At 50.1% G+C, this 14,847-nt stretch overlaps 2 protein-coding genes and 1 long non-coding RNA gene across 3 annotated transcripts in view; 1 reads left to right on the top strand and 2 right to left on the bottom strand.

Annotated features, from left to right (window-relative positions):
* The window catches only part of LOC112869699 (vomeromodulin-like), a 288,979-nt gene that overhangs the window by 153,710 nt on the left and 120,422 nt on the right, over window positions 1-14,847 (bottom strand). The gene's annotated exons all lie outside the window — the stretch shown is intronic.
* LOC147582708 (uncharacterized) overlaps window positions 1-14,847 on the top strand; it is a 61,782-nt gene that overhangs the window by 33,571 nt on the left and 13,364 nt on the right. The window lies entirely within an intron of this gene.
* On the bottom strand, window positions 2,352-11,909 carry BPIFA2 (BPI fold containing family A member 2). The gene is made up of 8 exons (XM_086701982.1): window positions 11,747-11,909; window positions 9,662-9,806; window positions 8,892-8,999; window positions 7,567-7,719; window positions 5,151-5,232; window positions 4,008-4,071; window positions 3,097-3,177; window positions 2,352-2,541 (listed from the first exon to the last, which is right to left on the bottom strand). The coding sequence occupies exons 1-7, from the start codon at window positions 11,901-11,903 to the stop codon at window positions 3,137-3,139; spliced, it is 750 nt and encodes a 249-aa protein (XP_086558108.1). The 5' UTR covers window positions 11,904-11,909; the 3' UTR covers window positions 2,352-2,541; window positions 3,097-3,136.

Here is a 14,847-nt window from a genome sequence, read left to right as displayed (position 1 = left end):
TTGTAGAATGCTAAGTGACAATCCCCGGCCTCTACTCACGACATGCCAGTAGCATCTGCAACAATCTGTGACAATTAAAATGTCTCCAGACATTGCCAATGCCCCTGGGGGGCAAAGAATCACCAGTCTAATACAGTGCCTGGCATGTGGTAGGGACTCAATAAATGTTTATTCTCTTTCCCATTCAAGTCTGGAGGGAGCACTAACTTTTGTCCTGTTGGAACAGGAAGGGCCTTTAGGGATCTCTGTGGCAATAAGAAAACAGGGCTCAGAGAGAAGTTAGCAGGCTAATGTCACACAGCACGTTATTGGCAGAAGGAGGCAGGTGGAATAGAGACAAAGTAGCCTTGACAAGGAGACCCCAAAACACACTGGTTTAAATAAGCTAGCTCATTCTTTTACTGCCATGGAGCCCAGAGGTGGGTGGTCAGGGGCTTTAGGAGCAGCTCTGCTGGCTCAGTACACAGCTTCCACCTCTAGGTCTCAGACAGTTCTGCTCATTCCCATTTCTAACTTGATAGAAGGAAGAAAGTAGAGGGACCCCCCCCCTTTTTTTTTTTTAAAGCTCATTTCCCAATGTGGGACTTGAACTCACAACCCAAGATCATGAGTCACATGCTCCACACACTGAGCCAGCCAGCCAGGAACTCCTTCCTTTCAAACACATCATTTCTGCTGATATGCCATTGGTCAGACTTTAATCGCATGGCTACTGCAAGGGAGGCTGGGAAATGTAGTCTCTGGCTGGGGACGATGTGCCCAGTTAAAATCTGGGGAGGGGAGAGAATGACCACTGGGAGATCATTGACAGTGTTGTGATAAAGACGGGGTGAAAACCCAAGATCTCCCAGGACCATGGTTTTCTCTACCACATCAGGGCTGTTAGCAGTCAATCAACAAACACTAGGGTGGTTGTGATAGCAATTTCAGCGTGTAGAGGGGACGCAATAGCTATCAGGCCCTAGTTAAACACTTCCCATCCTTGCAACAGCCTAGTGACCGAGGTTTTACTGTTAATTCCCTACAGGGGAGAAACTCCAGATTCTGAGAGGCTAAGTAAATTACCCAAGATTTCAGAGCTAGAAAGTGGCAGGGGCCATCTTGAGCTCAGATGTGCCAAACTCCCTGGCCCTCGCCCTGTGCCCAGCAGCCCCTTGGCACATCTGAACTGAGGTCCTCATGGGATCACTCAGGAGAGCTGGTCTGAGGCCCCTCCAGGCCACTCCAGGGACTCAAGAGTCCCTTGAGGTGACTGGACCCCATGAGGCAGTCCCTTTTGGATGGGGTGGCATCCTCCTCCCTGCAGGGCAAAGGGGAAACTGAGGCCTGCATGTAGGGAGGAAGACCAGCCTCGAGAGGCTCTCATGTGTCAGGGGCAGAAGAAAGCAGTGCCTGCTGGGGGCTGAGGAGGCAGCCAAAGTGCCTGGGCAATGGGATATCACTTCTCTGAGCAAAGGCTCTCATAGTTGTGTGTTCAGATCCAGATTTGCCACTTGCTTACTGTGTGACCTTGATGAGTCACTTTCCCTCTGTGAGCCTTAGTTTCCTCATGTGTCAAATGGGGACAAGAACAGTGTTTCCTGGCTGTTGTTAAGAACTGGTGAGGTCACATGTGGCCAGCAAAGGCAGCTCCCCAGGATGGCAGTGGTGGTAACATAAGCAGAGCGATGCTGACTCAACCATGGTCTGGCACAGCCTGGGGTGAGCTGAGCTCTGGAGTGTGGAAGAAGGGACCTCGGCTAGAGACAGAAGCTGGTCTCCAAGGGACCCTTGGCTTCACCAGGCTGGCTGGGCCTCCGTGCAGCCTGGCAGGTGGGCGCACAGGCTCTCAGGCTGGCAGTTGGAGGGGAGATGAGCCCTGGAGTCTGGGGACCATGGGTGTTCTCAGGGGTTGCTTGAATTGATCTCAGCTCCAGCCCTTCAGGGGGCACGGAGGGGCAGGCTGGGATGTGGCCTAGGCCCCTGACCCTATGTCATTCTGCTCTGTACTCCTGAGCCCATGGATCAGATGTCCCCAGTCCTCCACAAGGCCTCTCAGAGTCCCTGGAGGGCAGGGGACGAAAGCACTAGGTGGGGTCACCCAGAATGTGACTGTCGCCTTCCCACTGCTTGCCTGGTCCACAGTAGGGACTCACTAAATACCTGCCGAGCGTGTGAATGGATGAATCAAGGGGTCTGCCACTGCCACCGACTGGCTGTGTGACCCTGGGTCAGTCTCTTGCCCTCTCTGTGCCTTGTGAAACAAGATGGATAGTCCCAAATATCTCTTCCAGATCCCACCCAGGTCTCTACCACCCCAGTTGCCCCCTCCCCATGCCAATGGAGGGAATAAAAGGAGCCACACAGGAGGGTGCAGAAATTGTTTTTTTATTGCAGGGGGTGGAGGGCGGTGAGCACAGAGGCTGCTGTCCCAACCATGAGGAGAAGGATCTGCAAGGGCTCCTTCTGGCTGAACTTAGGCTGTCACTCTGGTTGGATAGTGGCTGTACCTTACCAGATGGAGATGCTACGTGGGGCACAGTCAAGCCACTGGGAACTGAGCTGGAATGAGACCGCAAGGGCTTAGGGCACTGACCGCAGTGGGGTTGTTGTGGATCCCTGTTAGCCACCAGACCCTGCTGCCCGAACTCTTTTCCACAATATCCTACAGAGTCTCACGTCTTGGAGAAGGGACTGGCACCTGTGGTTTGGGGTTTGTCTCTGGCACCTGACACGGACCTATCCTCCTCCCCTCACCCTTCTCTCCCCTCACCTTAGGAGCAATGGCAGATGTGAAAAGACTGATCAGAGGCCAAGACTAGAGCCAGGGTTCAGGGCTCAGTATACGACCAGGATCGTGGATCAGTCTGAGATCAAGGTCAGGGCTCAGTCTGTGACTAGGATCCAGGCTCATTCTGGGTGTCGGAATAAGGTTCAAGGTGCAGAGTGTGACCAGGTCAGGGTTCAGGCTGGGGCCAGGGTCACAGCTCAGTCTATGACCAAAATTAGGGCTCAGCCTACTGCTAAAAAGAGAGAAGCCAAGCCTTGCTTTGGCTTCACCACAGGTGCCTGTGGAGGGGCCTCATCCCCTTAATGGGGCACAGAGCCACCCCTTACCTTTGGTTGGGCATCACAGAAGCCCTCCTCATGCCCCTCTTCAGGCAGCAGCTTGCGGTTTGCTGTCCTTTGGAAGTTTATCTGAAGGGACAAAATAAATAGCAGGCCTCATTCTCCAGTAGAAACCAGACCCCAATGGCTGCTGCTCTCCAGCGGGTCAGTCTGACAGCCATGGGACCTCAGGCATGTCAGTCCACTTCTCTGAGCCTCAGTTTGTTCATCTGTAAAATGGGTATAATGACAGCACCCACCCCACAGGGCTGTTGCGAGGCTCCGATGGGATGGTGTACGCAGAGCGTAGAAAGATCGCCCAAGGAACTGACCTGTGGCTGTTTCCATAGAGGGGCCACCTCCAGGACCCTGATACCTTCACCTACCCACTTCTACTGCTCGGCAACCCCAGCCACGCCTGGAGACCCAGAGAACAAAGAAAGCCGCTCCCCCACCCCCCATGGCTGGAGGAGAAGCCACGGCTTTTCACAAGGAGGGAAAGAGGCCAGCTTTTCCTCTGAATCCACTCATCAGCCTCCGGTGTTTACAATCTTGGTTCACCTGGGAGGAAACCCAGGCTCAGAGAGGCAGACCCATTTGAACAAGGCCCCATAGCTGCTAAATATCAGAGCCAGGATTTGAACCCAGATATGGCCGCTCTTCTCACATCTCACAGGCAGGTTCTGTGGGTTTAAAGAGGGATGATAGAGAGCTCTCAGAGGCCCACAGAACCCCCTCAGTTCTGCAAAGACTCCATCCAGCCACACTCCCCCAGCTTGCTCAGACGTTGGGTCCTCCTGCTTCTCCAGGGTCCCCTGGCCAGACCTACCATGGGGTGGGTGCAGGGTTCGTGCTTAACCTTAGAAGGCTGCAGAGGGAAAAGCTCCCCACCCTGCCGCCGTCCCCAGGCTGTGACTTACCAATGATGTCATGTAAAATATGTTCATCCACGGTGGAGACCAAGAGGTGGATCAATGGGCACACCTGTGGGGCGGGAGGGGGGGCGGGCGGAGAAACAGGGCAGAAGGGAAGGAGGGAGGGGGAGGAGGGCCAGGAACAGGAAGGAGGACAAATCATTATCAGCTGGGGAGAAACTGCCAGCTGCCCAGGAGTATCTCAGAACCTTTGACCCTTAGGATTCTAGAACAACAGAAACTTAGAAGTCTAAAACTAGAGAACAATAGGATGTTAGAATTCTAAAACCTTAGAACATTGGAACCCTAGAACCTTGAGAATCTAGAATGTTCACATCCCAGAACCCTACACTCTTGGAAACCTTGAACCTTGGCACCCTGGAATTTTAAGGAATCAAATGGGGCCCTGGGAACCATAGAGCAGAGTTTCTCACCATTCTGTGTGTACAATCCCCTGAGGAGCTCACTAAAATGCAAATTCTGACTCAGCACGTCTGGGTGGTGATGGGGCAGGGGGGCGGGCTGAGAGCCTGCATTTCTAGTAAGCTCCCTGGTGAGGGTCCATGCTGCTGGTCAGAGGACCACATTTTGAGTAGTGAGGCTCCCATTCAGTGAATCACAGAGCCATGTGGAGGATTTTTCTTTCACAAACCCAGATTCCCAGCCCCCTTCCAGAATGACTGATTCAGAATCTCTGGAACTTTGTGTGTACATATGTGTGTACGTATGAAAATGATGAAAATACCTATTTTTACAGGTTGGTGTTTATTGCTTTAATTAATTATCTAAGTGATACTAATTTCTAATTATGGTGGAGGTATAGTTTTCTTTTAAGATAAATGTATTTAAATAAGTTTAAGTAAAATTGCATTGTTTAAAAGAACACATTAGCTAAAAAGGCCAGGTAGATATGGCCAGTGGCTCAAGTTTGGGACCCAATGATTTCAGCTACTGTCAGGCCCTGCTCCTCTCTCCTGCTCCCTAGGCTGAGTAAAGGGGTGCAGGTTCCAGCTGACAGCCCAAGGAGAAGTTTGCACCTTGGAAGAAAAGGTGCCAGAGAATACGATCAGGCCTGTGAATGGTAAACCTGCCTCCCTTCTCCCCCCTGCCCCTCTCATGTCTCTGGGCCTCCAGGAGTGGAGGACTCACCTCCTTCTCTATTAGGTGGGACACAGTCTTTTCCAGGATGCTGGTCATGGAGTTCAGGACCTTGTTGATCAGTTGACTGTGGCTGGAAAAGAGAGGCAACTGATAAAGCCAGGCAAGTGGGGAGAACTGCCACATAGCAGCGGGGAGGAGGGTGGGAGATGACGTAGCACCTTGAAGTCACATAGACCCAGGGACACTGTGACGCCTTTCTAACCACAGAGTGCTGTTCAGGGGCACCCCACGTCTGACCAGAGGCTCACCTCAACCTGTGAGAGTCTCCTCACAACCTTAAGACTTCATTCATTCATTTATTCATTCAACACATATTTACAGATCACCACCTACATGCCAGGCACTAAGCTGGGCTGGGGCCACGGGGAGGAGCAAAACACAAGCACCATGCCTCCTGGTACCTAAGCATGAAACAAGTCTTGCTAAGTCTGGCTCCTTCCCACCTTCAGCTCTCAGCATGACCGACACCTCCTCCGAGCAGCCTTCCCTGACTGCTCGCCTAAGAGAGTGCTTTGCATCAGACCGCTATGTGTCTGACATTATAATCTGACATTTTCTTTGAGGGCTCTTTACAGATGGACTAGAAGCTTGTCTGCCTGCCTTTCCCTCAGGACAATAAACTCCAGGAAAACAGGGTCCTTGTCTGTTGTCATCAAAAATTCTCCAGAGTTCAGAGCCTATCTGGGACATAGCAGATGTTCAAGCATTTTTGGCTAAAAGAAGCAATGAAATAAATATAGAATTAAATATATAAGGACAACTTGGGACAAGTACTCTGAAGAGCTAGAGTAGACTATTTCGAGGGAGAATAGAAGGAAACTTTTTAAAATCTTTTTTTTAAGTTTATTTATTTATTTTGAGAGATAGAGAGCGAGAGCATGTGTGCAAGCGGGGGAGGGGCAAAGAGAGAGGGAGAGAGAGAATCCCAAGCAGGCTCAGCACTGTCAGCACAGAGCTCAATGTGGGGCTTGAACTCACAAACCATGAGATCGTGGCCTGAACTGAAATCAAGAGTCAGACGCTTAACCAACTAAGCCACCCGGGCGCCCCAGGAGGAAGCATTGCTAGAACCTGAAGGTTAAGAAGAACATGGAGGTGGAGGGGCAAGGTGTTCTAGGAGGCCGGAACAAGGACAGGTCTAGAGGTGGGAGAGAGCTTCTCTGAGTAAGGGCCAGGGTGCCTGGAATGCAGTGAGTGATGGCAAGAGCGCAGTGATCTGAGGGTGGGGCTAGCTCATACTGAGCCCAGACAGCTGTGGGGAGCACTTGGGGTGAGCAGGCTGGGGGCAGTAGAGAGGAATGCCATTTCACAGATGTGGACACTGAGACCCAGAGTGACAGGATGAATTCCCTGGGACCTGCAGACAAGGCCGTATCCAGCAGGGCTCAGGTCTGTCACTTTGTATCCCAGCCTTCCCAAATAACATCAGGCAGGAGAGCCTTTCTTTGGTTTGGGCGGGGGGAGGGAACTTCAGGCAACCTGCGGTCATATCCCTCGAGAGGGGTATGGTAGAGTGACCTCTGCTCATAGCCCTCACGGCTGAGAGCTGAGAAGCCAGCCTTGTTTCCTCCCAAAGCCAACCTGCCCCAGCCCTCAGCTTCCAGACTTTCCTCCTCCATGAGCCACCTCCAGGGTCACCCTTCCTCTCCCAATCTTCTTTCCCCGCCAAACGTGCCCTTTCAAGCACAGTTTAAGGCATAGGTTTTGTGGATTAACAGGGATCGATGATTTTAATGGAGAGGATTGAGTTTTCAAGATCTCATTTTGGGAATTTTCCAGTGGGTGGAGGCCTCTCTGGGGGCAATCGGAACTTAGAGCCCATGGTAAGCACTGACTTCTCTTCTCCCCCCACCCCCACATGGAGGCAAGAAGGTGAATACAGTTTGTTGTTGTTATTACGGGATATAACATAATGATAGAGGGGTCCATTTTGCAAGAAAAAGTAACAATCCTAAATGTGCACATGCACAAAACAACAGAGCTTCAAAAAGCAGGAAGCAGAATCCTGGCAGCACCGTAAGGTGGAACGAACAGATTCGTGCTCAGAGGTCAACACTCTGGTCTCGGTAACGGAGAGAACAAGGAGACAGAGTCCGTACGGGTATTATGATCCCTGAGAGCTTAGTGTGTGCCAGGCTGGGTGCCAGACACTTGTGTCTTTCCATCTGGTCGGCTCAGCAACTGAGGAGCAGGCATTATTATCACCTTCACTGAAGGGAAAACTGAGGCTCGGAGTTGGTCACAATGTTACAAGCTGGTAGCAGAGCCAAGGTCTGTCTGACTCCAGAGCGAAACTCCTTTTCGCTACATGGTGCTGCCTCGTGGGTATAGGAATAGGGCTGAGATTAGGGGTCCTCGACTCCCCTGAGAGCCCAGCTCTGCTGAGGTGGAACAAGGGCCTTACCCGTCCAGCAAGGTGATGGAGATGCTGTCTGAGTCACTGAGGCATTCTCCCACGACCACTTTGGGGATGCCAGTCTGGGCATCGGTTTCAAGTCTGAGGCTAGTCAGGAGGTCCAAAGAAACTTTCAGGTTGACCTTCTTGCCAATGAGAGGCCTGTAGGAAATAAGATTCCCAGTGAATGCAAGTCGAGAAGGCCTGCTAAGCTTCCTCCACTGTGGGTACGCACTACCCAGGATGTCTATGGCTGATGTCAGTGTCATCTATATTCCTTATGAGACTGACATATTTATGTTAGGGGCGTCTTTGCCTGGCCACATGGATATGGCTCATATGACATTTTTATATAGCACCACTGTAATAATTAAAATAATAATAGTTAACAGTTATCGAGGGCAAATTATATGCCAGGCATTTCTAAAATGCCTGGATTAATCCATGTCATTACACAAACACCATGAGGGAAAAGCACTATTATCCCTATTTTCAAAATGGGGAAATACTGGTACGGACAGGCTAAGCAACCATCCAAAGATCTCATTGCCAATGAATGATGGAGCCCCCGTGTCCTCCATCTATCTGCTTCCACACATGCTCATTCTCCTATCTATCTTTCTTAAAGTCATTAATATACTTTAAAATTGTATTTGTCACACACGCCCTTCATTATATACTGTACAATACTATATGCATTAGGCACAGAGGTCCTTGCTATTCAAAGAGAGTCTCAAGGGAGCAGATAATGCTGGAGGAAATTTTGCCAAAGAGTTGTGAATGCTCATGTTTTCTCAATTTTTCAAATTTTACAATTAGATTGTAAAAGTTACAAATTTTACAATCGTACAAATGTTACGATTTCAGAAATATTTAATGGAAGGTTCTTTTAAAAGAGACTTGGTGATGGCCAAAGTTCATCAGAACATTTTTTTTTTTTAATTTTTTTTTTCAACGTTTATTTATTTTTGGGACAGAGAGAGACAGAGCGTGAACAGGGGAGGGGCAGAGAGAGAGAGGGAGACACAGAATCGGAAACAGGCTCCAGGCTCTGAGCCATCAGCCCAGAGCCCGACGCGGGGCTCGAACCCACGGACCGCGAGATCGTGACCTGGCTGAAGTCGGACGCTCAACCGACTGCGCCACCCAGGCGCCCCCATCAGAACATTTTAAGGGCTCAGACCTTAGAGCTGGAAAGGCCCCCTCATTTACAGATTGGGAAACTGAGGCCCAAGGCCACATAGCAGCATGGAAAAGTGCCTGGTTCCAATCTGGGAATCCCCTGGCCATGCTGCACTGCCACTCCCCAATCCCAGATTCGAATGCATACTCACAGAGCCAGGGTGACATTAGCGGTGACGGGGACCCTTATGTTAATGCCTTCGCCATCAGGAGTCAGTTCAATTTTGATATTCAGGATGCGGGAGTTAAGGATGTTCAAGCTGTGCAAAAACCACGGTTTGCCTTTGTTATTCCTCGTGACAGCCATGCTACCCTGATGCCAGCATCACGCTGAGCATTTGGGCCTCACCACCCCTGCCTTCTTTGGCCTTCACGGTCGCCCTGTTTGGAAGTTTGATCCTCTCCGTGTTGGGGCGTAGCAAAAACGGGCACTCAGACGGATGTCATTTCCCCCACAGATTCCGGGGAGCAACAAGTGTCAGCATCAGAACTTGAACCCAGAACCGTCTGACTCCAAAACTCTATGTGTGGAGCCAGCTATGTGGTATGCATTCCAGTTTTCTCTCTCCTGAGGGGATCCAGACTTTTACCCTCAGCTATATTTGGAGAAGAAAGGTCTTATTCCTTGGAAGAGGGACTTCAGGCACCAGCAAGCAGGTGGGGGTGAGGATTAAAGGGACCTTCACTGGGATCCTGAAATTACAGAATGTGGAAGCCCAAACCCATGAGCTGCTCGGACTGGCCCCGCGGCCCTGCTTCTAATTTGCTCAAGCCCTGATGAACCTGGCCTCAGACGGCCTCAGCTCTATGAGGAGGAGCAAGATTTATCCACCCTTCTGTCTTTGATCTTAAACTCACCTCCCCAAAGGTGTGTGTTCCCTTTTCCTGAAGCAAAGCTCTCCATCTTGAAGCATCAACTCACCTCAAAGTCCCGTCCTTAAGTGAGAGGACCTTCGAAAGAGCATCGTTCACCAACTTCTCAGCTTCCTGCAGCTTCTGCTTGGCCAGCTGCCAAACCTTGGAATCCTGAAGCACCGCCACGTCAGCCTTCAGTTTCTGAAGGATAGCTGACAAAAACAATTGCCATTGAGAGTTGTGTGCCATTTATGGAGCAGTGACCATGTACGAGGCGCTAGGAAAGACCATTTGCCTATGTTATTTTATTTACTCTTCCTAACAATACAAATGAGGTAGATATTGTTATTATCTGCATTTTCAGATGAGGAAATAAAGGACCGAAAGGTTAAGAAATGTGCCTAAAGTCATGCGGCTGGGGAGCCTTTGTTCCTTCTGTGCTACCTTTGTACTAATACATACTCATCATTCGTACCCAGAGCAATCAATCAACGAACGAGGCAATTGATATCAATTGTACACCAGCTTCTAGTTGAGATGGGGTGGGGGGGTGGTGGTCTATTGCTCTGAATGAGATATTCACACAAGTTTCAGAAACTGGGTCAAACAAAATGAAGAGAATAAACTAAGAAATGGAAAATCCAGAATCAAGGGAAAAGTATGGCTCCAACTCATAAAAGTGACAAATGGGAGTTCGAGGATGAGAGCTTGGCAGCAGGCATTTAGAGGCATTCATAAAGGGGTGCCTGCGTGCCTCAGTTGGTTAAGGGTCCATCTCTTGTTTTCGGCTCAGAGCATGATCTCACAATTTGTGAGATCGAGCCCCAAGTTGGGCTCTGCACAGAGCCTGCTTGGGATTCTCTCTCTCTCCCTCTCTCTGCCCCTCCCCAGCTCCCACTCTCCCTCTCTCTCTGAAAGTAAATAGATAAACATTTACAAAACAACAACAACAAAAAGAAATCAGAATTAAAAAAGGAGACAAAATTAAATAAATATAAAGCTAGGTAGCTTTAAAGCTACCTAGGCTTAGGGGCGCCTGGGTGGCTCAGGTGGTTAGGCATCTGACTCTTGGTTTTGTCTCGGGTCATGATCTTGCAGTTTGTGGGATCAAGCTCCATTTTGGAGCTGTTAGCATTGCTGTTAGCCCAGAGCCTGCTTGGGATTCTCTCCCTCCTCTCTCTCTGCCCCTTTCCCCCTCCCCACTCAAACGTGTGTGTGTGTGTGTGTGTGTGTGTGTGTGTGTGTGTGTGTTGTGCATGTGTGTGTGTGTGTGCTCTCTCTCTCAAAATAAATAAAGAAACTTAAAAAAAAAGCTACCTAGGCTGACGGCTTAAGTATGGCTAATTTCCAATGAACTAATACAAATTAATAAGAACATTGAACAACGTAGCAGAAGAATAGGCTATGAATATGAACAAAATGTGCTAAAATATGTAAACAGCTAATAAAATATGGAAAAAATGAGTGGATTCTTTCATAATTGGAGAAATGCAAAGTGAAATGAGTCATAATCTTTTGTCTATGACATTAGCAAAACACTTAAGTTGCCCATACTAGTACTGTCAAGGGTGGGAGAGGGGAAGGCGCTCTCCCAAGACTAACGGAGAGAATGTTAATGTAAGGGATTATTTGTCAACAACGACTGTAATTTAAAATATGCATACCTTTTTTTTATTAAAAAAATTTTTTTTTAATGTTTATTTATTTTTGAGATAGAGAGAGACAGAGCATGAATGGGGGGAGGGTCAGAGAGAGAGGGAGACACAGAATCGGAAGCAGGCTCCAGGCTCCGAGCTGTCAGCACAGAGCCCGACGTGGGGCTCGAACTCGTGAACTGCGAGATCATGACCTGGGCCAAAGTTGGACGCTTCACCGACTGAGCCACCCAGGCGCCCCTAAAATGTGCATACCTTTTGAACTTTTGAAATCTCACTTTTAGGAATTTATCCGACACATATATTAGGAAAAGTTTGCCATGATGTAGTGTGTAAAGGGATATTCATTTGAGCATTGCTTATTCCTAGAAAAATAAGTGAATGAACTAGAACTGAATAGCCACCTTTCTCAGCAAACCACTCATAAAGAGCATCCCCTGGTGGCAGCCTCTGGTAATGCGGGCATAGAATTTAGGCCAATCATCTTGATAACTCACATTCAACTGTATTGTCAATGGTCTCAAGTCCTTTCTCAACAGCAGGTTTCAGCTTGTCCACAACATTATTCAGGTCGTTGCTAAGGTCTCCAAGAAGAGATGCCGAGGTCCCAGTGAGCAGGCCGCACAAGAGAACAAGTTTCCAAAGCTGAAGCATCTTGTCTTAACACTTTGACACCAGGAGGAACAAGAGTGAGAATTACCCAGAGAGAAAAGGATCATCTTTGATAAGCACCTGTTACTCTTACACTTAACATTCCTTTAAGGTAGATGTGGTCATCTGCCGTTTTACAGATGGGCAACCCAGATCAGAAAGCTAGAGCAACTTGCCCAGAAACACACAGCCAGTGAGTGGAGGAGCTGGAATTTGGCAAGTCACACTTAGTTCCAAGTCTATGCTCTTTACACAAAGGTCCTTTGCACATGCTAGCTCCTCTGCCTCCTTGTCTTTGCAATTTTACCTAAGTTATTTCCTACTGACTCTCCAGCTTCAGTAAGACATCATGCCCTCTGTGAAGCCCACTCTGGCCCCTTCCCAGAGTCAAGGTTAGGGGGCACCCCCCCCACACACACCATCTTGCTGTCTTCGTCCTCTGATCAGAGTTCTGGATGTCAATAATAATGCTACACTCAAAATATTAGCTAATCCAAGTGGCCCCATCCTTCTGTCTCTTGCCCCCCAAACATTCTGAAGATCACCACGTGGGGTGCCATCAGGGGGAAAGCCCACCACTCACAGGTTTGGAGGAGGATGTCCGCAAATCCTTGCTCCTCTGCACAGTCTCCTGGGATCTGCTAGGGGCTGGTGGCCTTTATGTGGTGGTGACAGGATGGGAGGCTGTGCACAGAAGCAAGCCCTGGTTCCGGGGCCATCCAGAGCGATTCCAAAGAAAATAACCCCTGTCCAGGATGAGCAGAGAGATTTCCAGCCCAAAGGTCACCCAGGATGCTTGAACTGAAATGGATGGACATGCAGAGGACTTTCTGCCAAGACTAAGACCAGGTTCTCATGGAGCATCCAGCTGCCAAGACGGTGGCCATTGTGAGTGGGGGTTGGGGTAAAGACTGAGAATGGATGAAGAGGAGAATGTTCTGGTGGGAGGACCAAGAGTGATCATCCAGCTAATTCTGTCCTCACTTGGGAACTGAGGCACGGAGAGGGGAAGTAACCAATTTGAGGTCACCCAGCAAGACAGGTCCAGAGGTAGGGCTAGAATTATGGCTCACAGAGAGTCAGGGTCAGCGACCAGGGAGGTCATTCTACCCAACCCTCCTCTGGTGTCTGAATGCTCTTCACAAAATCTCGCGTGGTGGAGCCAGCCTCAGTGTGATGTTTGTGCTGACGGAGAGCTTCCTATCCCCCACAGCCTATTCCATCTAGCTGGTCGGGAGCTCCTCCTGGGAGTGAACAAAATTTGCCCCACATTACCTCCATATATGTGGGCAATAGTGAAGCCCAGAAAAGTCGAGCGTCTCACCTGAGGCTGCACAGCCAGTGTCAGGAGATACACACCAACAGCCTCATCCCTGGTCTCCCTCTGCCCACTTGCCTCCATTCGCTCTACTCTCAGCACAGCACCCGGAGGGGTGTTACTCAGCCTACCCCCAGAGTCCTCGCCATGGCTCTCGAAGCCTGTGTCCTCTGTGCTCTGCCTTTCAGAATCATCTCCTACCTCTCCCTCCCCAGCCCCTACTGGCCTTCCTTCTGTTTCGGAAAGGTGCCAACCTCTTTCCTGCCATGGTCCCTCGCAGAGGCTGTGCTCTCATCCCCAGCTGTCCCCAGCCCTTGACACCCACCTCCCCAGAACTTCCCTGACTGTCCAGCTGAGGGAGCCAGCCGCTCCCACCCTCAGCTCCTTGTCGGCTTCTTTCACTACAAATCATCACAATTGGGTTTTTTGTTTTAACTTGTTTCCTGCCCTCCAGCAAGTTGTTACTGTCCTGTGCTCTGGGCCTTTCTCTCGCATGGGTCCCTAAGACACTGACCTGTCCTTAGAATGTTCCGGGCCTCTCCCTGGAGCACAGCCACCCACCTGGGCAGGTGGTGAGGTCCCCATCACCAGAGATGCTCAGAAATTGGACTAGGTGATTGCTGAGGTCCCATGCAGCTTCATGTGGCTGGAGCTGTGGTTCCAGATCTCACTGACCTAAGTTTAAAGAGTGATGTGCATTTTCACGATTCTTCCCTTCAGGTTCTCTTTCTGCCTGGGTCTGGCTGCCTTCCTGGGGATGTGGTTTCGTCAGGCTTCCTGCCTCTTTCTTTTTCTCACCTGCCTGGCCCCGCTGTGGCCTCCTGGAGCCACCGTAGCTGCTGTGGCACCGTTCCTCAGCACAGAGCACATCAGGACAAAACCAGCCTCTCCCCCTGGCAGAGCTGCCTCTCACAGCTGAGCTCTGAGGTGATGTTGACTAGAAGCTCCTGTCCCCTGGGGTGTTCCTGGGGTGGCACAGAGACAGGCGAGTGAGTAGTGGGCCCTACACTTCCCCTGTGCAGCTCAAAGGTCCTGCTTCCTAAGGAGCCGTATTCTCCGGATCATTCTCTCCTCTGCTGCTTCACTGGCTCTGCTTACAGGCCCTCACCACACCCTTAAGGGCTCCCATCTGCTGGAGCATTTGGGGGAATCCCCCAAATCTGGTGTAGACCAGGCTAAATCTATCAAAGTGGAGGGAACTCAGGCCCTCTTCTTCCTGGGGCTCTCCAGATCCTACTCCTAACAGTGGTGTGGGACTCTTGAACAAGCACATTTACATACGTGTGCATACATGCACACATATGGGCGTGCGTGTGCACGTGCAAGAACAAGATGGCACAAGCTAGACTCCTCTGAAGAAAACAGATATGTTTCCCTGCCTGCAACGAGGAGAACGTACAGAAGCCTAGAGATCATGTTACCACAGTTCTGAATGAGAAGAGCTTACTACCCACAAAGCGGGGTTTGGGTCTCCACAGGTTGCCTGGGTCTGTTTTTTCCTTTAAAGACTTTAGATACAGGGGCGCCTGGGTTACTCAGTCGGTTAAGCGTCCGACTTCAGCCCGGGTCATGATCTCACGGTTCGTGGGTTCAGGCCCCACATTGGGCTCTGTGCTGACAGCTCAGAGC

Source organism: Puma concolor, chromosome A3 (genome assembly GCF_028749965.1).
Source record: "Puma concolor isolate L17-30 chromosome A3, mPumCon1.1.hap2, whole genome shotgun sequence".
In the NCBI taxonomy this organism is placed as follows: domain Eukaryota; kingdom Metazoa; phylum Chordata; class Mammalia; order Carnivora; family Felidae; genus Puma; species Puma concolor.
The sequence above is the reverse complement of the archived record's forward strand: the minus strand, read 5'-3'. Positions and strand labels throughout refer to the sequence as shown.